The following is a 24,089-nucleotide window of genomic DNA, read 5'->3' on the forward strand; positions in this document are numbered from 1 at the left end:
GAGAGATTATCAGAGAGAGATTATCAGAGGTTATTAGAGAGAGATTATCAGAGAGAGATTATCAGAGAAAGGTTATCAGAGAGAGATTATCAGAGGTTATCAGAGAGAGATTATCAGAGGTTATTAGAGAGAGATTATCAGAGAGAGATTATTAGAGGTTATTAGAGAGAGATTATTAGAGAGAGGTTATTAGAGAGAGATTATCAGAGAGAGATTATCAGAGAGAGATTATCAGAGAGAGATTATCAGAGAAAGGTTATCAGAGAGAGATTATTAGAGGTTATTAGAGAGAGATTATCAGAGAGAGATTATCAGAGAGAGATTATCAGAGATTATCATTTACATTTTACATTTAAGTCATTTAGCAGACGCTCTTATCCAGAGCGATTTACAAGTTTGTGCATTCACCTATAATATCCAGTTGAACAACCACTTTACAATAGTGCATCTAAATCTTTTAAGGGGGGGTTAGAAGGATTACTTTATCCTATCCCAGGTATTCCTTAAAGAGGTGGGGTTTCAGGTGTCTCCGGAAGGTGGTGATTGACTCCGCTGTCCTGGCGTCGTGAGGGAGCTTGTTCCACCATTGGGGTGCCAGAGCACCCCAATGGTGGAGAGAGAGATTATTAGAGGTTATTAGAGAGAGATTATTAGAGATTATTAGAGAGAGATTATTAGAGATTATTAGAGAGAGATTATCAGAGAGAGATTATCAGAGATTATCAGAGAGAGATTATTAGAGGTTATTAGAGAGAGATTATTAGAGAGAGATTATTAGAGATTATTAGAGAGAGATTATTAGAGATTATTAGAGAGAGATTATTAGAGATTATTAGAGAGAGATTATTAGAGAGAGATTATTAGAGAGAGATTATTAGAGGTTATCAGAGAGAGATTATTAGAGAGAGGTTATCAGAGAGAGATTATCAGAGAGAGATTATCAGAGAGAGATTATCAGAGAGAGATTATTAGAGGTTATCAGAGAGAGATTATCAGAGAGAGATTATTAGAGAGAGATTATCAGAGAGAGATTATTAGAGAGAGATTATCAGAGAGAGATTATTAGAGAGAGGTTATCAGAGAGAGATTATCAGAGAGAGATTATTAGAGAGAGATTATCAGAGAGAGATTATTAGAGAAAGGTTATCAGAGAGAGATTATCAGAGGTTATCAGAGAGAGATTATCAGAGGTTATTAGAAAGAGATTATCAGAGAGAGATTATCAGAGAGAGATTATTAGAGGTTATTAGAGAGAGATTATTAGAGAGAGATTATCAGAGAGAGATTATTAGAGAGAGATTATTAGAGAGAGATTATTAGAGGTTATCAGAGAGAGATTATTAGAGAGAGATTATCAGAGAGAGATTATTAGAGAGAGATTATCAGAGAGAGATTATTAGAGAGAGGTTATTAGAGAGAGATTATTAGAGGTTATCAGAGAGAGATTATTAGAGAGAGATTATCAGAGAGAGATTATTAGAGAGAGGTTATCAGAGAGAGATTATTCGAGAGAGATAAATTCAAACTGACCTGAGACTGAGACAGTCCCCTGGGGCTCTGAGACAGTCCCCTGGAGCTCTGAGACAGTCCCCTGGGGCTCTGAGACAGTCCCCTGGGGCTCTGAGACAGTCCCCTGGGGCTCTGAGACAGTCCCCTGGGGCTCTGAGACAGTCCCCTGGAGCTCTGAGACAGTCCCCTGGGGCTCTGAGACAGTCCCCTGGAGCTCTGAGACAGTCCCCTGGAGCTCTGAGACAGTCCCCTGGGGCTCTGAGACAGTCCCCTGGAGCTCTGAGACAGTCCCCTGGATCTCTGTTAAGACGGACCTCCTCGGTCGTTCAGGGTGAATTATTATTATTATAGTATCAGAATAATAAGGGCAGCAGGTACGTTCATTTAGCCACTCTATTTAGATAAATGTCTGCCAGGGGGAACTTCAACATTATATTAATATTTTATATTAAAATAATGAAATTCAGTTTTTCATCTGTGGATAACAGCCCGTCTACACCAGCATGTGCAGCTTCCATTTCCTTCCTGTTTCTCTGTTCTTCTCCTCAGACGTTCCATTTCCTTCCTGTTTCTCTGTTCTTCTCCTCAGACGTTCCGTTTCCTTCCTGTTTCTCTGTTCCTCTCCTCAGACGTTCCGTTTCCTTCCTGTTTCTCTGTTCTTCTCCTCAGGCGTTCCATTTCCTTCCTGTTTCTCTGTTCTTCTCCTCAGACGTTCCATTTCCTTCCTGTTTCTCTGTTCTTCTCCTCAGGTGTTCCATTTCCTTCCTGTTTCTCTGTTCTTCTCCTCAGGCGTTCCATTTCCTTCCTGTTTCTCTGTTCTTCTCCTCAGACGTTCCATTTCCTTCCTGTTTCTCTGTTCTTCTCCTCAGGCGTTCCATTTCCTTCCTGTTTCTCTGTTCTTCTCCTCAGGCGTTCCATTTCCTTCCTGTTTCTCTGTTCTTCTCCTCAGACGTTCCATTTCCTTCCTGTTTCTCTGTTCTTCTCCTCAGGCGTTCCATTTCCTTCCTGTTTCTCTGTTCTTCTCCTCAGACGTTCCATTTCCTTCCTGTTTCTCTGTTCTTCTCCTCAGGCGTTCCATTTCCTTCCTGTTTCTCTGTTCTTCTCCTCAGACGTTCCATTTCCTTCCTGTTTCTCTGTTCTTCTCCTCAGACGTTCCGTTTCCTTCCTGTTTCTCTGTTCTTCTCCTCAGACGTTCCATTTCCTTCCTGTTTCTCTGTTCTTCTCCTCAGGCGTTCCATTTCCTTCCTGTTTCTCTGTTCTTCTCCTCAGGCGTTCCATTTCCTTCCTGTTTCTCTGTTCTTCTCCTCAGACGTTCCATTTCCTTCCTGTTTCTCTGTTCTTCTCCTCAGGCGTTCCATTTCCTTCCTGTTTCTCTGTTCTTCTCCTCAGACGTTCCATTTCCTTCCTGTTTCTCTGTTCTTCTCCTCAGGCGTTCCATTTCCTTCCTGTTTCTCTGTTCTTCTCCTCAGGCGTTCCATTTCCTTCCTGTTTCTCTGTTCTTCTCCCCAGGCGTTCCGTTTCCTTCCTGTTCTTCTCCTCAGGCGTTCCGTTTCCTTCCTGTTTCTCTGTTCTTCTCCTCAGGCGTTCCATTTCCTTCCTGTTTCTCTGTTCTTCTCCTCAGGCGTTCCATTTCCTTCCTGTTTCTCTGTTCTTCTCCTCAGGCGTTCCATTTCCTTCCTGTTTCTCTGTTCTTCTCCTCAGACGTTCCATTTCCTTCCTGTTTCTCTGTTCTTCTCCTCAGGTGTTCCATTTCCTTCCTGTTTCTCTGTTCTTCTCCTCAGACGTTCCATTTCCTTCCTGTTTCTCTGTTCTTCTCCTCAGACGTTCCATTTCCTTCCTGTTTCTCTGTTCTTCTCCTCAGACGTTCCATTTCCTTCCTGTTTCTCTGTTCTTCTTCTCAAGAGTTCCATTTGCTTCCGTTCTATATGGGGGTGGCAGGGTAGCCTAGTGGTTTGAGCGTTGGACTAGTAATCTGAAAGGTTGCTGGATTGAATCCCCGAGCTGACAAGGTACAAATCTGCCGTTCTTCCCCCTGAACAAGTCATTTAACCCACTGTTCCCCAGTAGGCCGTCATTATAAATAAGAATTTGTTCTTAACCGACTTTCCTAGTTAAATAAAGGTTCAAATATATATATGTTTCTCTGTTCTTCTCCTCAGACGTTCCATTTGCTTCCTTGTTCCCGTTCATTCTCACCCCTCTCCCCCCCTGCTCTGATTGGTGGTTTGGGTGAGGCGCGCAGCAGGCTGTGAAGACACAGGAAATGACTGTTAATGAAAAAGCTGACAGGTTCCTCCCATACCGTGCACTGCGTAGCACAGACACCCTGTTCCCTATGTAGTGCACTACTTTTGACCCCTATGGGCCCTGGTAGTGCACTACTTTTGACCCCTATGGGCCCTGGTAGTGCACTAATTTTGACCCCTATGGGCCAGGTAGTGCACTACTTTTGACCAGACCCCTATGGGCCCTGGTAGTGCACTACATTTGACCCCTATGGGCCCTGGTAGTGCACTACTTTTGACCCCTATGGGCCCTGGTAGTGCACTACTTTTGACCCCTATGGGCCCTGGTAGTGCACTACTTTTGACCCCTATGGGCCCTGGTAGTGCACTACTTTTGACCAGACCCCTATGGGCCCTGGTAGTGCACTACTTTTGACCCCTATGGGCCCTGGTAGTGCACTACTTTCGACCAGACCCCTATGAGCCCTGGTAGTGCACTACTTTTGACCAGACCCCTATGGGCCCTGGTAGTGCACTACTTTTGACCAGACCCCTATGGGCCAGGTAGTGCACTACTTTTAGCGTGTTGGCACGTATCCCCCCTGTCGACACCTTGACAACCAGGATGGATCTTTTGACCTCCACACTGACAGGACGGGAGGACGGGAGGAGAATGGGGAAAGAGAGAAGAGGAGGACGGGAGGATGGGGAGGAGAATGGGGAAAGAGAGAAGAGGAGGATGGGAGGATGGGAGGAGAATGGGGAAAGAGAGAAGAAGAGGACGGGAGGACGGGAGGAGAATGGGGAAAGAGAGAAGAAGAGGACGGGAGGAGAATGGGGGAAAGAGAGAGAAGAGGAGGATGGGAGGACGGGAGGAGAATGGGGAAAGAGAGAAGAGGAGGACGGGAGGACGGGGAGGAGAATGGGGGAAAGAGAGAAGAGGAGGACGGGAGGACGGGGAGGAGAATGGGGAAAGAGAGAAGAGGAGGACGGGAGGACGGGAGGAGAATGGGGAAAGAGAGAAGAGGAGGATGGGAGGACGGGGAGGAGAATGGGGAAAGAGAGAAGAGGAGGATGGGAGGACGGGAAGAGAATGGGGAAAGAGAGAAAGAGAGGAGGCGGGAGGAGAATGGGGAAAGAGAGAAGAGGAGGACGGGAGGAGAATGGGGAAAGAGAGAAGAGGAGGACGGGAGGACGGGAGGAGAATGGGGAAAGAGAGAAGAGGAGGATGGGAGGACGGGAGGAGAATGGGGAAAGAGAGAAGAGGAGGATGGGAGGACGGGAGGAGAATGGGGAAAGAGAGAAGAGAAGGAGGACGGGAGGAGAATGGGGAAAGAGAGAAGAGGAGGGACGGGAGGAGAATGGGGAAAGAGAGAAGAGGAGGACGGGAGGACGGGAGGAGAATGGGGAAAGAGAGAAGAGGAGGACGGGAGGAGAATGGGGAAAGAGAGAAGAGGAGGACGGGAGGACGGGAGGAGAATGGGGAAAGAGAGAAGAGGAGGATGGGAGGATGGGAGGAGAATGGGGAAAGAGAGAAGAGGAGGATGGGAGGACGGGAGGAGAATGGGGAAAGAGAGAAGAGGAGGATGGGAGGACGGGAGGAGAATGGGGAAAGAGAGAAGAGGAGGATGGGAGGACGGGAGGAGAATGGGGGAAAGAGAGAAGGGGAGGAGGGAGGACGGGAGGAGAATGGGGAAAGAGAGAAGAGGAGGACGGGAGGACGGGAGGAGAATGGGGAAAGAGAGAAGAGGAGGACGGGGAGGACCGGGAGGAGAATGGGGAAAGAGAGAAGAGGAGGATGGGAGGACGGGAGGAGAATGGGGAAAGAGAGAAGAGGAGGATGGGAGGACGGGAGGAGAATGGGGAAAGAGAGAAGAGGAGGATGGGAGGACGGGAGGAGAATGGGGAAAGAGAGAAGAGGAGGATGGGAGGACGGGAGGAGAATGGGGAAAGAGAGAAGAGGAGGATGGGAGGACAGGAGGAGAAAGAGGGAACACAATCCATAGAACCAGCTATGTTGTTATGTGTCAAATAAGACAGAAAAAGTCTTAAATAAATATTATCTAAGGTTTTTATGTTGTTTTTTTTTAAATTATTTTTATTTAAATACAATTCTCAAGTATTTTCCTCTTCCTGCATCGCTTGAATGTAGTGTTAGGGAATAATTAGCGAGCGAATATGTGGGTAGTAACAGGGCTGTAGTCTGTAGTTATTGTGGGTAGTAACAGGGCTGTAGTCTGTAGTTATTGTGGGGCAGTAACAGGGCTGTAGTCTGTAATTATTGTGGGGCAGTAACAGGGCTGTAGTCTGTAGTTATTGTGGGGTAGTAACAGGGCTGTAGTCTGTAGTTATTGTATGGCAGTAACAGGGCTGTAGTCTGTAGTTATTGTATGGCAGTAACAGGGCTGTAGTCTGTAGTTATTGTATGGCAGTAACAGGGCTGTAGTCTGTAGTTATTGTGGGGCAGTAACAGGGCTGTAGTCTGTAGTTATTGTGGGGCAGTAACAGGGCTGTAGTCTGTAGTTATTGTGGGGCAGTAACAAAGCTGTAGTCTGTAGTTATTGTATGGCAGTAACAGGGCTGTAGTCTGTAGTTATTGTGGGGCAGTAACAGGGCTGTAGTCTGTAGTTATTGTGGGGCAGTAACAGGGCTGTAGTCTGTAGTTATTGTGGGGCAGTAACAGGGCTGTAGTCTGTAGTTATTGTGGGGCAGTAACAGGGCTGTAGTCTGTAGTTATTGTGGGTAGTAACAGGGCTGTAGTCTGTAGTTATTGTGGGTAGTAACAGGGCTGTAGTCTGTAGTTATTGTGGGTAGTAACAGGGCTGTAGTCTGTAGTTATTGTGGGGCAGTAACAGGGCTGTAGTCTGTAGTTATTGTGGGGCAGTAACAGGGCTGTAGTCTGTAGTTATTGTGGGGTAGTAACAGGGCTGTAGTTATTGTATGGCAGTAACAGGGCTGTAGTCTGTAGTTATTGTATGGCAGTAACAGGGCTGTAGTATAGTTATTGTGGGGCAGTAATAGGGCTGTAGTCTGTAGTTATTGTGGGGCAGTAACAGGGCTGTAGTCTGTAGTTATTGTATGGTAGTAACAGGGCTGTAGTCTGTAGTTATTGTGGGGTAGTAACAGGGCTGTAGTTATTGTATGGCAGTAACAGGGCTGTAGTCTGTAGTTATTGTATGGCAGTAACAGGGCTGTAGTCTGTAGTTATTGTGGGTAGTAACAGGGCTGTAGTCTGTAGTTATTGTGGGGCAGTAACAGGGCTGTAGTCTGTAGTTATTGTATGGCAGTAACAGGGCTGTAGTCTGTAGTTATTGTATGGCAGTAACAGGGCTGTAGTCTGTAGTTATTGTGGGGCAGTAACAGGGCTGTAGTCTGTAGTTATTGTGGGGCAGTAACAGGGCTGTAGTCTGTAGTTATTGTGGGGCAGTAACAGGGCTGTAGTCTGTAGTTATTGTGGGGCAGTAACAGGGCTGTAGTCTGTAGTTATTGTGGGGCAGTAACAGGGCTGTAGTCTGTAGTTATTGTATGGTAGTAACAGGGCTGTAGTCTGTAGTTATTGTGGGGTAGTAACAGGGCTGTAGTTATTGTATGGCAGTAACAGGGCTGTAGTCTGTAGTTATTGTATGGCAGTAACAGGGCTGTAGTATAGTTATTGTGGGGCAGTAATAGGGCTGTAGTCTGTAGTTATTGTGGGGCAGTAACAGGGCTGTAGTCTGTAGTTATTGTGGGGCAGTAACAGGGCTGTAGTCTGTAGTTATTGTGGGGCAGTAACAGGGCTGTAGTCTGTAGTTATTGTGGGGCAGTAACAGGGCTGTAGTCTGTAGTTATTGTATGGTAGTAACAGGGCTGTAGTCTGTAGTTATTGTGGGGTAGTAACAGGGCTGTAGTTATTGTATGGCAGTAACAGGGCTGTAGTCTGTAGTTATTGTATGGCAGTAACAGGGCTGTAGTCTGTAGTTATTGTAGGGCAGTAACAGGGCTGTAGTCTGTAGTTATTGTGGGGCAGTAACAGGGCTGTAGTCTGTAGTTATTGTAGGGCAGTAACAGGGCTGTAGTCTGTAGTTATTGTGGGGCAGTAACAGGGCTGTAGTCTGTAGTTATTGTGGGGCAGTAACAGGGCTGTAGTCTGTAGTTATTGTGGGGGCAGTAACAGGGCTGTAGTCTGTCGTTATTGTGGGGCAGTTACAGGGCTGTAGTCTGTAGTTATTGTGGGGCAGTAACAGGGCTGTAGTCTGTAGTTATTGTGGGGCAGTAACAGGGCTGTAGTCTGTAGTTATTGTGGGGCAGTAACAGGGCTGTAGTCTGTAGTTATTGTGGGGCAGTAACAGGGCTGTAGTCTGTAGTTATTGTGGGGGCAGTAACAGGGCTGTAGTCTGTAGTTATTGTGGGGCAGTAACAGGGCTGTAGTCTGTAGTTATTGTGGGGTAGTAACAGGGCTGTAGTCTGTAGTTATTGTGGGGTAGTAACAGGGCTGTAGTCTGTAGTTATTGTGGGGCAGTAACAGGGCTGTAGTCTGTAGTTATTGTGGGGCAGTAACAGGGCTGTAGTCTGTAGTTATTGTGGGGGCAGTAACAGGGCTGTAGTCTGTAGTCAGTCATATCTACAGTATAGTAGCTAATTGGTCAGTTAATTGTGAACTGAATTGACAGTAGTTAAACAGCCAACAGAAGAACGATGTCTCAGCGGTGGTAGGAGACGATACGGATATTTGAGAGAAGCTTTTTATATTTTTGCTTAATTACAAAACGGGTACATTTTGATAATGTGCTAATCACATCAGATTCCCCCCCCAAAATAAAGAAAACATTTTCATTAGCATAACCTGAAGCCTGCCTATGGTTTCATTGGTATAATCCACATGCATCAATTGTTTAGGGGATAGACTACAGTATATGGGATCATTTGGGTTAATGATAAATTAATTTATTACCCTCCCCCCCCCCCTTCACACACACTAATAAATCCCCCATCTGTATTTATTTATTTGTAATCCAGAGCACATCATGAGCATCCTGGTGCTGCTTCCATTCATTCCATGTCCAGGATTTTCTTCAAATAAAAACTCATCTGTATTCATAATGCTGCTGCATTACGTTTCCTACCCCACTAGTGAAATTTCATTTTCAGATCATTCCCAGAGACCCACGTTGTGAGATAAGACGTACAGTATTGCGTGGATGTTTTTGGAGTCTAGTTCATCCTATGTGAGTATGGAGGTAGGTGCGTATCAGTGGCGGCTGGTGGCAGGGGCTATAGGAGGACGGGTTCATTGAAATGTCTGGAATGGAATACATGTAACAGAGTTTTGATGTGTTTAATACCATCCAGTGAGCACTTCCTCCTATAGTTCCTCCCACCAGCCTCCTCTGGTGCATATCGTCGTTATAATCTAAAGTAGCGTCGTTAGAGAAAGTAGCATAGCACTTTATCACCGCCTGCTGGTCAAAGAAAAAGGCCAATCTAATAGTGTATGAAATCAACCGCTAGAGGGAAGCAGACACCTGTTCAATCACAGAGAGACCCGGGCAGCACCGAGCAACACACTGACAAGGAACGGACACCTGCGTCATAATATCCCGGAAGTCAAGCCGCACCGGGAGCAGGATTTGAAATGGTATACGTTGAATATTATGGAGCAGCGTGTTTTGTTTTGTTGTTGCTCACCAGTGTGCTCTAAAGAAGAAACAACGATACAATGGAGCCTAAACCACATTGTTTGCAAACTGCACGGATGTGAGGTTTGTTTCCCTATAGAAGCACTGGTCCTCTTACCTTTATATTCCAGGTTTCATGTCATATTTAAGGGCATATCGGATGGTCTGCTCCTCCTGTAATAGTAACGCCAACCAGGGTTATACTATAAGATTGAAATGGGGGGGAAAACTATGAAATAGCTCCTCAATAACCGTCTGATGTATATATTTAATGTATTAAATTAATAGTGACCCACAACCCTTCCGAAAGTACATTTTAAATCGTGTTTAAAATGCGATTTTTATCCATTTATTCCATTTCCAATTTTAACTTCCAGTGCAGTGCGGCTTTAACTTTCTGGGTTATAGTGACGCATCTGGCAATGCCTTCTCTGTATATTCCCAAAGCTCAGAGTGCTTTCTGGGGAAAAAAACTGGGGAACTCGGAAACATACCACGTTCAATCGTGACGTCAGTCAATTCCCGATTTAGAAACGGATGAAAGTTTGAAACGATTTTCCCCCCTGTCGGAAAAAAATAAATATATAATAAAAATAATAATAATAATAAATAAATAAAATCCCGAGTTCCCATTTTGTCGTGAACGTCTGAATTCGGTGATTTCCGAGTTCCCAGTTGTTTATGAACGCAGCATGTGACGTCACCAGCACGAAGCGTCCAACTTGCGAACTACACGAGTTGGCAACACTCAAAATGTGTCACTTTTTTTTGTAAAGCGACACGCTTTTTAAATGTTTTCTGTTGAAGTGTGTTTTTTTTTCCCCTCCCAGTTTAAAGAAGAATTGGCTCTTTTTTTGTTGTTGTTGACGAAGACGTGTCGCGTTCAAAGCCACAGTGACTTTTTGTCAGTTTTCAGAATTTCAACTTGGTGAGTCTGATTTTTTGTAGTTTTCTCCCACCGAGCTAACATTATTAGCACGCTTTTCATAAAAAAAAATGTTTTGTCAACAAGCTATTTTATTTATTTGACAACAGGTCAAAAACACAGGTAGCTAAAGTTGTTTATTTCCATGATAACTCACAATTTTTAAGTAACGTCATTGATAGTTTTTATAAAAACTATCTGGTCTACAGGCTAACGGTACTAGCTAGCTGGCTAACTAAATACTGTTAACGTTAGCTAGCTGGCTAACTAAATACTGTTAACGTTAGCTAGCTGGCTAACTAAATACTGTTAACGTTAGCTAGCTGGCTAACTAAATACTGTTAACGTTAGCTAGCTGGCTAACTAAATACTGTTAACGTTAGCTAGCTGGCTAACTAAATACTGTTAACGTTAGCTAGTTATGCTATGTTATATCCATTTAACCAACACGTTGTTCTAAGCGGCTGTCTTTATAACTTGATAATGTGATTTATGAATTGGTGTAAGTTACAGCAGAAGTGTTTAGTTAACAGGTTGTGTAGTGTGAGTTAGCTAGTTAGCCACATTTTGAACTGGGTGAATAAGGCCAGTATTGACTGTTGAGTCTGCAGACTGTTATATTCACATAACCTTATTTATTACCAGCTTGTCACTGTTATAAAGTACTTAAGTAGAAATACTTTAAAGTACTACTTGGCTAAGTAGTTTTTTTGATGGGGGGTGTATCTGTACTTTAATTGTATTTTTTTTTTTAAGGATTTTAGTTTTTCTTTTGATACTTAAGTATATTTTAAAATAAATACTTTTTAGACTTTTACTCAAGTAGTATTTTACTAGGGTGACTTTCACTTTTACTTGAGTCATGTTCTATGAAGATGTCTTTTGCTGTTACTCAAGTATGACGACTGGGGGCTTTTTCCCACCACTGCAGGTCGTTGGTCGTTAGAGGGTCGATGCACATGATTTGATGATAACCTGTTAAAAAACGTTAACCTGGGGTTGTCTGCAAAGATGACAACCACTGAGCCTTTTTTAATTTGGGCTAATCTCGTTCCCCAGACACGTCCGTCCATCTGCAGTGGGGACAAGGGGACAAGGTTAGAGTCAATATAATAGTCTTTGGTTGTAGCTAGCTACATGCTTAACACATGCCATGCTGTTCTCATAGCAGATGGAGACCAGTAGGGATGGCTGGTCTCATAGCAGATGGAACCAGTAGGGATGGCTGTTCTCATAGCAGATGGAGACCAGTAGGGATGGCTGTTCTCATAGCAGATGGAGACCAGTAGGGATGGCTGGTCTCATAGCAGATGGAGACCAGTAGGGATGGCTGTTCTCATAGCAGATGGAGACCAGTAGGGATGGCTGGTCTCATAGCAGATGGAGACCAGTAGGGATGGCTGTTCTCATAGCAGATGGAGACCAGTAGGGATGGCTGTTCTCATAGCAGATGGAGACCAGTAGGGATGGCTGTTCTCATAGCAGATGGAGACCAGTAGGGATGGCTGGTCTCATAGCAGATGGAGACCAGTAGGGATGGCTGTTCTCATAGCAGATGGAGACCAGTAGGGATGGCTGTTCTCATAGCAGATGGAGACCAGTAGGGATGGCTGTTCTCATAGCAGATGGAGACCAGTAGGGATGGCTGGTCTCATAGCAGATGGACACCAGTAGGGATGGCTGGTCTCATAGCAGATGGAGACCAGTAGGGATGGCTGGTCTCATAGCAGATGGAGACCAGTAGGGATGGTTGTTCTCATAGCAGATGGAGACCAGTAGGGATGGCTGTTCTCATAGCAGATGGAGGCCAGTAGGGATGGCTGGTCTCATAGCAGATGGAGACCAGTAGGGATGGCTGTTCTCATAGCAGATGGAGACCAGTAGGGATGGCTGTTCTCATAGCAGATGGAGACCAGTAGGGATGGCTGGTCTCATAGCAGATGGAACCAGTAGGGATGGCTGGTCTCATAGCAGATGGAACCAGTAGGGATGGCTGGTCTCATAGCAGATGGAGACCAGTAGGGATGGCTGTTCTCATAGCAGATGGAGACCAGTAGGGATGGCTGTTCTCATAGCAGATGGAGACCAGTAGGGATGGCTGGTCTCATAGCAGATGGAACCAGTAGGGATGGCTGTTCTCATAGCAGATGGAGACCAGTAGGGATGGCTGGTCTCATAGCAGATGGAGACCAGTAGGGATGGCTGGTCTCATAGCAGATGGAACCAGTAGGGATGGCTGTTCTCATAGCAGATGGAGACCAGTAGGGATGGCTGGTCTCATAGCAGATGGAGACCAGTAGGGATGGCTGGTCTCATAGCAGATGGAGACCAGTAGGGATGGCTGGTCTCATAGCAGATGGAGACCAGTAGGGATGGCTGGTCTCATAGCAGATGGAGACCAGTAGGGATGGCTGGTCTCATAGCAGGTGGAGACCAGTAGGGATGGCTGGTCTCATAGCAGATGGAGACCAGTAGGGATGGCTGGTCTCATAGCAGGTGGAGACCAGTAGGGATGGCTGGTCTCATAGCAGGTGGAGACCAGTAGGGATGGCTGGTCTCATAGCAGGTGGAGACCAGTAGGGATGGCTGGTCTCATAGCAGATGGACACCAGTAGGGATGGCTGGTCTCATAGCAGATGGAGACCAGTAGGGATGGCTGGTCTCATAGCAGATGGAGACCAGTAGGGATGGCTGGTCTCATAGCAGATGGAGACCAGTAGGGATGGCTGGTCTCATAGCAGATGGAGACCAGTAGGGATGGCTGGTCTCATAGCAGATGGAGACCAGTAGGGATGGCTGGTCTCATAGCAGATGGAGACCAGTAGGGATGGCTGGTCTCATAGCAGATGGAGACCAGTAGGGATGGCTGTTCTCATAGCAGATGGAGACCAGTAGGGATGGCTGTTCTCATAGCAGATGGAGACCAGTAGGGATGGCTGGTCTCATAGCAGATGGAGACCAGTAGGGATGGCTGGTCTCATAGCAGATGGAGACCAGTAGGGATGGCTGTTCTCATAGCAGATGGAGACCAGTAGGGATGGCTGGTCTCATAGCAGATGGAGACCAGTAGGGATGGCTGGTCTCATAGCAGATGGAGACCAGTAGGGATGGCTGGTCTCATAGCAGATGGAGACCAGTAGGGATGGCTGGTCTCATAGCAGATGGAGACCAGTAGGGATGGCTGGTCTCATAGCAGATGGACACCAGTAGGGATGGCTGGTCTCATAGCAGATGGAGACCAGTAGGGATGGCTGGTCTCATAGCAGATGGAGACCAGTAGGGATGGCTGGTCTCATAGCAGATGGAGACCAGTAGGGATGGCTGGTCTCATAGCAGATGGACACCAGTAGGGATGGCTGGTCTCATAGCAGATGGAGACCAGTAGGGATGGCTGGTCTCATAGCAGATGGAGACCAGTAGGGATGGCTGGTCTCATAGCAGATGGAGACCAGTAGGGATGGCTGGTCTCATAGCAGATGGAGACCAGTAGGGATGGCTGGTCTCATAGCAGATGGAGACCAGTAGGGATGGCTGGTCTCATAGCAGATGGACACCAGTAGGGATGGCTGGTCTCATAGCAGATGGAGACCAGTAGGGATGGCTGGTCTCATAGCAGATGGAGACCAGTAGGGGATGGCTGGTCTCATAGCAGATGGAGACCAGTAGGGATGGCTGGTCTCATAGCAGATGGAGACCAGTAGGGATGGCTGTTCTCATAGCAGATGGAGACCAGTAGGGATGGCTGTTCTCATAGCAGATGGAGACCAGTAGGGATGGCTGGTCTCATAGCAGATGGAGACCAGTAGGGATGGCTGGTCTCATAGCAGATGGAGACCAGTAGGGATGGCTGGTCTCATAGCAGATGGAGACCAGTAGGGATGGCTGGTCTCATAGCAGATGGAGACCAGTAGGGATGGCTGTTCTCATAGCAGATGGAGACCAGTAGGGATGGCTGGTCTCATAGCAGATGGACACCAGTAGGGATGGCTGGTCTCATAGCAGATGGACACCAGTAGGGATGGCTGGTCTCATAGCAGATGGGATTGGTTGGTGCTCTCTGCTCTGTCCTCCTGTCGTAGCCTGACCCGGCCTGACAGGGTTATTGGTGACTGATCAGTCTGGCTGACAGGGTTATTGGTGACTGATCAGTCTGGCTGACGAGGGTTATTGGTGACTGATCAGTCTGGCTGACAGGGTTATTGGTGACTGATCAGTCTGGCTGACAGGGTTATTGGTGACTGATCAGTCTGGCTGACAGGGTTATTGGTGACTGATGAGTCTGGCTGACGAGGGTTATTGGTGACTGATCAGTCTGGCTGACGAGGGTTATTGGTGACTGATCAGTCTGGCTGACGAGGGTTATTGGTGACTGATCAGTCTGGCTGACAGGGTTATTGGTGACTGATCAGTCTGGCTGACAGGGTTATTGGTGACTGATCAGTCTGGCTGACGAGGGTTATTGGTGACTGATCAGTCTGGCTGACAGGGTTATTGGTGACTGATCAGTCTGGCTGACAGGGTTATTGGTGACTGATCAGTCTGGCTGACGAGGGTTATTGGTGACTGATCAGTCTGGCTGACAGGGTTATTGGTGACTGATCAGTCTGGCTGACGAGGGTTATTGGTGACTGATCAGTCTGGCTGACGAGGGTTATTGGTGACTGATCAGTCTGGCTGACGAGGGTTATTGGTGACTGATCAGTCTGGCTGACAGGGTTATTGGTGACTGATCAGTCTGCCTGATGAGGGTTATTGTATGTGACAGTCCAGGGCAGGTTAGGGCTCCAGGTCAATAGGTCACAGTCTGACCTAAAGGCCCATCTGACCTGGACCTCGCTGTATCACTCACTGGCCAGGACCCAATGGCACCCTATTCCCTATATAGTGCACTACTTTACCCGGGACCCTGTATAGGGCACTACTTTAGCGTTCCATTAGCCAGGAGGGATTGGGGTTCTGTACTGTATTACCAGGAGGGATTGGGTTCTGTGCTGTATTACCAGGAGGGATTGGGTTCTGTGCTGTATTACCAGGAGGGATTGGGGTTCTGTAGTGAGTTACCAGGAGGGATTGGGGTTCTGTGCTGTATTACCAGGAGGGATTGGGGTTCTGTATTGTATTACCAGGAGGGATTGGGTTCTGTGCTGTATTACCAGGAGGGATTGGGTTCTGTGCTGTATTACCAGGAGGGATTGGGGTTCTGTATTGTATTACCAGGAGGGATTGGGTTCTGTATTGTATTACCAGGAGGGATTGGGGTTCTGTACTGTATTACCAGGAGGGATTGGGGTTCTGTGCTGTATTACCAGGAGGGATTGGGTTCTGTGCTGTATTACCAGGAGGGATTGGGGTTCTGTGCTGTATTACCAGGAGGGATTGGGTTCTGTACTGTATTACCAGGAGGGATTGGGTTCTGTGCTGTATTACCAGGAGGGATTGGGTTCTGTGCTGTATTACCAGGAGGGATTGGGTTCTGTGCTGTATTACCAGGAGGGATTGGGGTTCTGTGCTGTATTACCAGGAGGGATTGGGTTCTGTATTGTATTACCAGGAGGGATTGGGTTCTGTGCTGTATTACCAGGAGGGATTGGGGTTCTGTGCTGTATTACCAGGAGGGATTGGGTTCTGTGCTGTATTACCAGGAGGGATTGGGGTTCTGTACTGTATTACCAGGAGGGATTGGGGTTCTGTACTGTATTACCAGGAGGGATTGGGTTCTGTGCTGTATTACCAGGAGGGATTGGGGTTCTGTGCTGTATTACCAGGAGGGATTGGGTTCTGTACTGTATTACCAGGAGGGATTGGGTTCTGTGCTGTATTACCAGGAGGGATTGGGGTTCTGTGCTGTATTACCAGGAGGGATTGGGTTCTGTATTGTATTACCAGGAGGGATTGGGTTCTGTGCTGTATTACCAGGAGGGATTGGGTTCTGTACTGTATTACCAGGAGGGATTGGGTTCTGTGCTGTATTACCAGGAGGGATTGGGGTTCTGTACTGTATTACCAGGAGGGATTGGGTTGCCATGGTAATTTCTGAACCAGGACACCTGAGGAATAAGGTGTGTCTCTTCCTCCACCAGGTGCTGTTGTCCGTAACATCCAGGTGAGCTCACCTGTGGCTGTGGGAGGACATCACTTACCTGACCCATCAGACTCACCTGCAGGACAGACAGAACCACGCCCCAGAGCAGACACAACTCACCTGGACAGACAGAACCACGCCCCAGAGCAGACACAACTCACCTGGACAGACAGAACCACGCCCCAGAGCAGACACAACTCACCTGGACAGACAGAACCACGCCCCAGAGCAGACACAACTCACCTGCAGGACAGACAGAACCACGCCCCAGAGCAGACACAACTCACCTGCAGGACAGACAGAACCACGCCCCAGAGCAGACACAACTCACCTGCAGGACAGACAGAACCACGCCCCAGAGCAGACACAGCTCACCTGGACAGAAGACCCAGCTCACCTGGACAGAAGACCCAGCTCACCTGGACAGAAGACCCAGCTCACCTGGACAGAAGACCCAACTCACCTGGACAGAAGACCCAACTCACCTGGACAGAAGACCCAGCCCACCTGCAGTCCTGAAGGTATCCCAGAGTTCCACCAGGTAAGGAGTAGACACACAGATCTGTAACCACCAAGCTGTGGGTTTGCCTGTCTCTCTCCTCTGAGCCTCTACTGCTGTGGGTTTGCCTGTCTCTCTGAGCCTCTACTACTGTGAGTTTGCCTGTCTCTCCTCTGAGCCTCTACTCCTGTGGGGTTGCCTGTCTCTCCTCTGAGCCTCTACTGCTGTGGGTTTGCCTGTCTCTCCTCTGAGCCTCTACTGCTGTGGGTTTGCCTGTCTCTCCTCTGAGCCTCTACTACTGTGGGTTTGCCTGTCTCTCCTCTGAGCCTCTACTACTGTGGGTTTGCCTGTCTCTCTGAGCCTCTACTACTGTGGGTTTGCCTGTCTCTCTGAGCCTCTACTACTGTGGGTTTGCCTGTCTCTCCTCTGAGCCTCTACTACTGTGGGTTTGCCTGTCTCTCCTCTGAGCCTCTACTCCTGTGGGTTTGCCTGTCTCTCCTCTGAGCCTCTACTCCTGTGGGTTTGCCTGTCTCTCCTCTGAGTCTCTACTCCTGTGGGTTTGCCTGTCTCTCCTCTGAGCCTCTACTACTGTGGGTTTGCCTGTCTCTCCTCTGAGCCTCTACTACTGTGGGTTTGCCTGTCTCTCTGAGCCTCTACTCCTGTGGGTTTGCCTGTCTCTCTGAGCCTCTACTCCTGTGGGTTTGCCTGTCTCTCTTCTGAGCCTCTACTCCTGTGGGTTTGCCTGTCTCTCTGAGCCTCTACTACTGTGGGTTTGCCTGTCTCTCTCCTCTGAGCCTCTACTGCTGTGGGTTTGCCTGTCTCTCTGAGCCTCTACTACTGTGGGTTTGCCTGTCTCTCTCCTCTGAGCCTCTACTGCTGTGGGTTTGCCTGTCTCTCCTCTGAGCCTCTACTGCTGTGGGTTTGCCTGTCTCTCCTCTGAGCCTCTACTGCTGTGGGTTTGCCTGTCTCTCTGAGTCTCTACTACTGTGGGTTTGCCTGTCTCTCTCCTCTGAGCCTCTACTACTGTGGGTTTGCCTGTCTCTCTGAGCCTCTACTACTGTGGGTTTGCCTGTCTCTCCTCTGAGCCTCTACTACTGTGGGTTTGCCTGTCTCTCCTCTGAGCCTCTACTACTGTGGGTTTGCCTGTCTCTCCTCTGAGCCTCTACTACTGTGGGTTTGCCTGTCTCTCCTCTGAGCCTCTACTACTGTGGGTTTGCCTGTCTCTCCTCTGAGCCTCTACTACTGTGGGTTTGCCTGTCTCTCCTCTGAGCCTCTACTACTGTGGGTTTGCCTGTCTCTCCTCTGAGCCTCTACTACTGTGGGTTTGCCTGTCTCTCCTCTGAGCCTCTACTACTGTGGGTTTGCCTGTCTCTCCTCTGAGCCTCTACTACTGTGGGTTTGCCTGTCTCTCTCCTCTGAGCCTCTACTACTGTGGGTTTGCCTGTCTCTCTCCTCTGAGCCTCTACTGCTGTGGGTTTGCCTGTCTCTCTGAGCCTCTACTACTGTGGGTTTGCCTGTCTCTCTGAGCCTCTACTACTGTGGGTTTGCCTGTCTCTCTGAGCCTCTACTACTGTGGGTTTGCCTGTCTCTCTGAGCCTCTACTACTGTGGGTTTGCCTGTCTCTCTGAGCCTCTACTACTGTGGGTTTGCCTGTCTCTCCTCTGAGCCTCTACTACTGTGGGTTTGCCTGTCTCTCCTCTGAGCCTCTACTACTGTGGGTTTGCCTGTCTCTCCTCTGAGCCTCTACTACTGTGGGTTTGCCTGTCTCTCCTCTGAGCCTCTACTACTGTGGGTTTGCCTGTCTCTCCTCTGAGCCTCTACTACTGTGGGTTTGCCTGTCTCTCTGAGCCTCTACTACTGTGGGTTTGCCTGTCTCTCCTCTGAGCCTCTACTACTGTGGGTTTGCCTGTCTCTCTGAGCCTCTACTACTGTGGGTTTGCCTGTCTCTCCTCTGAGCCTCTACTACTGTGGGTTTGCCTGTCTCTCCTCTGAGCCTCTACTACTGTGGGTTTGCCTGTCTCTCTCCTCTGAGCCTCTACTACTGTGGGTTTGCCTGTCTCTCTCCTCTGAGCCTCTACTGCTGTGGGTTTGCCTGTCTCTCTGAGCCTCTACTCCTGTGGGTTTGCCTGTCTCTCTGAGCCTCTACTACTGTGGGTTTGCCTGTCTCTCTGAGCCTCTACTACTGTGGGTTTGCCTGTCTCTCTGAGCCTCTACTACTGTGGGTTTGCCTGTCTCTCTGAGCCTCTACTACTGTGGGTTTGCCTGTCTCTCTGAGCCTCTACTACTGTGGGTTTGCCTGTCTCTCCTCTGAGCCTCTACTACTGTGGGTTTGCCTGTCTCTCCTCTGAGCCTCTACTACTGTGGGTTTGCCTGTCTCTCTCCTCTGAGCCTCTACTACTGTGGGTTTGCCTGTCTCTCTCCTCTGAGCCTCTACTGCTGTGGGTTTGCCTGTCTCTCTGAGCCTCTACTCCTGTGGGTTTGCCTGTCTCTCTGAGCCTCTACTACTGTGGGTTTGCCTGTCTCTCCTCTGAGCCTCTACTACTGTGGGTTTGCCTGTCTCTCCTCTGAGCCTCTACTACTGTGAGTTTGCCTGTCTCTCCTCTGAGCCTCTACTACTGTGGGTTTGCCTGTCTCTCCTCTGAGTCTCTACTGCTGTGGGTTTGCCTGTCTCTCTGAGCCTCTACTACTGTGGGTTTGCCTGTCTCTCCTCTGAGCCTCTACTACTGTGGGTTTGCCTGTCTCTCCTCTGAGCCTCTACTACTGTGAGTTTGCCTGTCTCTCCTCTGAGCCTCTACTACTGTGGGTTTGCCTGTCTCTCCTCTGAGCCTCTACTACTGTGGGTTTGCCTGTCTCTCTCCTCTGAGCCTCTACTACTGTGGGTTTGCCTGTCTCTCTCCTCTGAGCCTCTACTACTGTGGGTTTGCCTGTCTCTCTCCTCTGAGCCTCTACTACTGTGGGTTTGCCTGTCTCTCTCCTCTGAGCCTCTACTCCTGTGGGTTTGCCTGTCTCTCTGAGCCTCTACTACTGTGGGTTTGCCTGTCTCTCCTCTGAGCCTCTACTACTGTGGGTTTGCCTGTCTCTCCTCTGAGCCTCTACTACTGTGAGTTTGCCTGTCTCTCCTCTGAGCCTCTACTACTGTGGGTTTGCCTGTCTCTCCTCTGAGTCTCTACTGCTGTGGGTTTGCCTGTCTCTCTGAGCCTCTACTACTGTGGGTTTGCCTGTCTCTCCTCTGAGCCTCTACTACTGTGGGTTTGCCTGTCTCTCCTCTGAGCCTCTACTACTGTGAGTTTGCCTGTCTCTCCTCTGAGCCTCTACTACTGTGGGTTTGCCTGTCTCTCCTCTGAGCCTCTACTACTGTGGGTTTGCCTGTCTCTCCTCTGAGCCTCTACTACTGTGGGTTAGACTTTCTCTCCTCTGAGCCTCTACTACTGTGGGTTTGCCTGTCTCTCCTCTGAGCCTCTACTACCGTTGGCCGTGTTAGGGCCCGCCTCTCCTTCTCCCTTTCCTCCAATGACACTGACCCAGTTAGGGTCCGCCTCTCGTTCTCCCTTTCCTCCAATGGCACTGAGCCAGTTAGGGTCCGCCTCTCGTTCTCCCTTTCCACCAATGGCACTGACCCAGTTAGGGTCCGCCTCTCGTTCTCCCTTTCCACCAATGACACTGAGCCAGTTAGGGTCCGCCTCTCGTTCTCCCTTTCCACCAATGACACTGACCCAGTTAGGGTCCGCCTCTCGTTCTCCCTTTCCACCAATGGCACTGAGCCAGTTAGGGTCCGCCTCTCGTTCTCCCTTTCCACCAATGACACTGACCCAGTTCGGGTCCGCCTCTCGTTCTCCCTTTCCACCAATGACACTGACCCAGTTCGGGTCCGCCTCTCGTTCTCCCTTTCCACCAATGGCACTGACCCAGTTAGGGTCCGCCTCTCCTTCTCCCTTTCCACCAATGGCACTGACCCAGTTCGGGACACCGTCTTCCAGCTGATGGTGAAACTCGAGTCTCACCACATTATTTCTGCCTCGTTAACAAATTCACCTTGTTGCTCCTATGAACAGAGAAAGTGAAATTCCTTGATATTTAGAAAAACTAATAATAACAATGCAGGTCTATCGATACACTTTTCACCTCATTCATTACTGTTGACAGCTCTGAGTGGCACGAAGGACAAAGGACAAAGGCACGTGTTGACAGGGCTGAGTGGGACGAAGGACAAAGGCACGTGTTGACAGCTCTGAGTGGGACGAAGGACGAAGGCACGTGTTGACAGCTCTGAGTGGCACGAAGGACGAAGGCACGTGTTGACAGCTCTGAGTGGGACGAAGGACGAAGGCACGTGTTGACAGCTCTGAGTGGGACGAAGGACGAAGGCACGTGTTGACAGCTCTGAGTGGGACGAAGGACGAAGGCACGTGTTGACAGCTCTGAGTGGCACGAAGGACGAAGGCACGTGTTGACAGCTCTGAGTGGGACGAAGGACGAAGGCACGTGTTGACAGCTCTGAGTGGGACGAAGGCGACGAAGGCACGTGTTGACAGCTCTGAGTGGGACGAAGGACGAAGGCACGTGTTGACAGCTCTGAGTGGGACGAAGGACGAAGGCACGTGTTGACAGCTCTGAGTGGGACGAAGGACGAAGGCACGTGTTGACAGCTCTGAGTGGGACGAAGGACGAAGGCACGTGTTGACAGCTCTGAGTGGCACGAAGGACGAAGGCACGTGTTGACAGCTCTGAGTGGGACGAAGGACGAAGGCACGTGTTGACAGCTCTGAGTGGGACGAAGGACGAAGGCACGTGTTGACAGCTCTGAGTGGGACGAAGGACGAAGGCACGTGTTGACAGCTCTGAGTGGGACGAAGGACGAAGGCACGTGTTGACAGCTCTGAGTGGGACGAAGGACGAAGGCACGTGTTGACAGCTCTGAGTGGGACGAAGGACAAAGGCACGTGTTGACAGCTCTGAGTGGGACGAAGGACAAAGGCACGTGTTGACAGCTCTGAGTGGGACGAAGGACGAAGGCACGTGTTGACAGTCTCTCTCTCTCTCTCTCTAGTCATGGGTTTTAAACGTTTTGGCGATGGACCAGTCTGCGACCACAAGCTCTATAGGATCTAGCAGCACCTTCATCCACAACTTTCTGGAGTTTTTTTCCCCACTTCTTTCTCTCTGACGTTCTCTATTCGCCGCAGAGCTCTCGCTGCTTAGCAACAGCCGCCAGACAGAGTGCCATCGGGGAGTGCGGTTATGAACTTCTCCTTGAAGCGTATAGGCTTGTCCTGCTGTGGACATAATCTCAACCGAGCTTTCAGAGGATCGTTTCTCAGACTCTGTAGAGTTAAAGGGTTGAGTTATGACATAAAGGACCGATTGGTGGGGGGGGGGAAGAGAGAGTCGATAGGTTAGAAGGAAGGACAAGAATAATTTTTAACGCTGCTTTAGGTTATGTATGATATATTAGGAGAAGTATATGCCACAAATTGAAACTGGAAACGCTTATCTCCCTCACTAGCTTTAAGCACCAGCTGTCAGAGCAGCTCACAGATCACTGCACCTGTACACAGCCCATCTATAATTTAGCCCCAAACAATTACCTCTTCCCCTACTGTATTTATTTATTTAGCTCCTTTGCACCCCATTATTTCTATTTGTACTTTGCACTTTCTTCCACTACAAATCTACCATTCCAGTGTTTTACTTGCTATATTGTATTTACTTTGCCACCATGGCCTATTTATTGCCTTTACCTCCCTTATCTCACCTCATTTGCTCACATTGTATATAGACTTATTTTTCTACTGTATTATTGACTGTATGTTTGTTTTACTCCATGTGTAACTCTGTTGTTGTTGTATGTTGTCAAACTGCTTTGCTTTATCTTGGCCAGGTCGCAATTGTAAATGAGAACTTGTTCTCAACTAGCCTACCTGGTTAAATAAAGGACTTGTTCTCAACTAGCCTAGCTGGTTAAATAAAGGACTTGTTCTCAACTAGCCTACCTGGTTAAATAAAGGACTTGTTCTCAACTAGCCTACCTGGTTAAATAAAGGACTTGTTCTCAACTAGCCTAACCTGGTTAAATAAAGGACTTGTTCTCAACTAGCCTACCTGGTTAAATAAAGGACTTGTTCTCAACTAGCCTAGCTGGTTAAATAAAGGACTTGTTCTCAACTAGCCTACCTGGTTAAATAAAGGACTTGTTCTCAACTAGCCTAGCTGGAGTTAATCTATTCCTGGGTCGCATGTTTCGTCATTATATTGTTTTGAACGTTTTGTTTTGGACTGATGCCCGACCTGAGCATTCTACTCAATGCATCGTCAATGAGCGCTGGTGAAGATTTCATTAAAAGTGTGTATTAGTGGCTTGGAAATACAATGACATTCAAAAGGAAGCAAATAATTAGTAAGAAAAACCTTTTGTCATTATTTTTGATGTTGCCAGATTAACTTTAGATGCAGTATAATGTTAGCTAGCTATCGAAGATTGAGGGGAGGCCACCAGATTGACTTTAGATGCAGTATAACGTTAGCTAGCTAGCGAAGATTGAGGGGAGGCCACCAGATTGACTTTAGATGCAGTATAACGTTAGCTAGCTAGCGAAGATTGAGGGGAGGCCACCAGATTGACTTTAGATGCAGTATAACGTTAGCTAGCTATCGAAGATTGAGGGGAGGCCACCGGATTGACTTTAGATGCAGTATAATGTTAGCTAGCTAGCTAGCGAAGATTGAGGGGAGGCCACCGGATTGACTTTAGATGCAGTATAACGTTAGCTAGCTAGCGAAGATTTAGGGGAGGCCACCAGATTGACTTTAGATGCAGTATAACGTTAGCTAGCTAGCTATCGAAGATTGAGGGGAGGCCACCAGATTGACTTTAGATGCAGTATAACGTTAGCTAGCTAGCGAAGATTGAGGGGAGGCCACCGGATTGACTTTAGATGCAGTATAACGTTAGCTAGCTAGCTAGCGAAGATTTAGGGGAGGCCACCAGATTGACTTTAGATGCAGTATAACGTTAGCTAGCTAGCTAGCGAAGATTTAGGGGCGGCCACCAGATTGACTTTAGATGCAGTATAACGTTAGCTAGCTAGCTAGCGAAGATTGAGGGGCGGCCACCAGATTGACTTTAGATGCAGTATAACGTTAGCTAGCTAGCTAGCTATCGAAGATTGAGGGGAGGCCACCAGATTGACTTTAGATG

At 48.2% G+C, this 24,089-nt stretch overlaps 1 protein-coding gene across 1 annotated transcript in view; it reads left to right on the plus strand.

Moving 5' to 3' along the window:
- Nucleotides 1–1,566: 1,566 nt before the first annotated feature.
- The window catches only part of LOC106591210 (SUMO-interacting motif-containing protein 1), a gene marked incomplete at its 5' end in the record, with an annotated part of 46,641 nt that continues 24,118 nt past the window's right edge, over nucleotides 1,567–24,089 (plus strand). Inside the window, 2 exons of the mRNA XM_045713695.1 lie at nucleotides 1,567–1,840; nucleotides 16,422–16,936. Coding sequence (XP_045569651.1) covers nucleotides 1,567–1,840; nucleotides 16,422–16,936 — 789 coding nt within the window. The remainder of the gene's footprint in view (nucleotides 1,841–16,421; nucleotides 16,937–24,089) is intronic.

The sequence above is a fragment of the Salmo salar genome, unplaced genomic scaffold (assembly GCF_905237065.1).
Source record: "Salmo salar unplaced genomic scaffold, Ssal_v3.1, whole genome shotgun sequence".
Taxonomy (NCBI): Eukaryota; Metazoa; Chordata; class Actinopteri; order Salmoniformes; family Salmonidae; genus Salmo; species Salmo salar.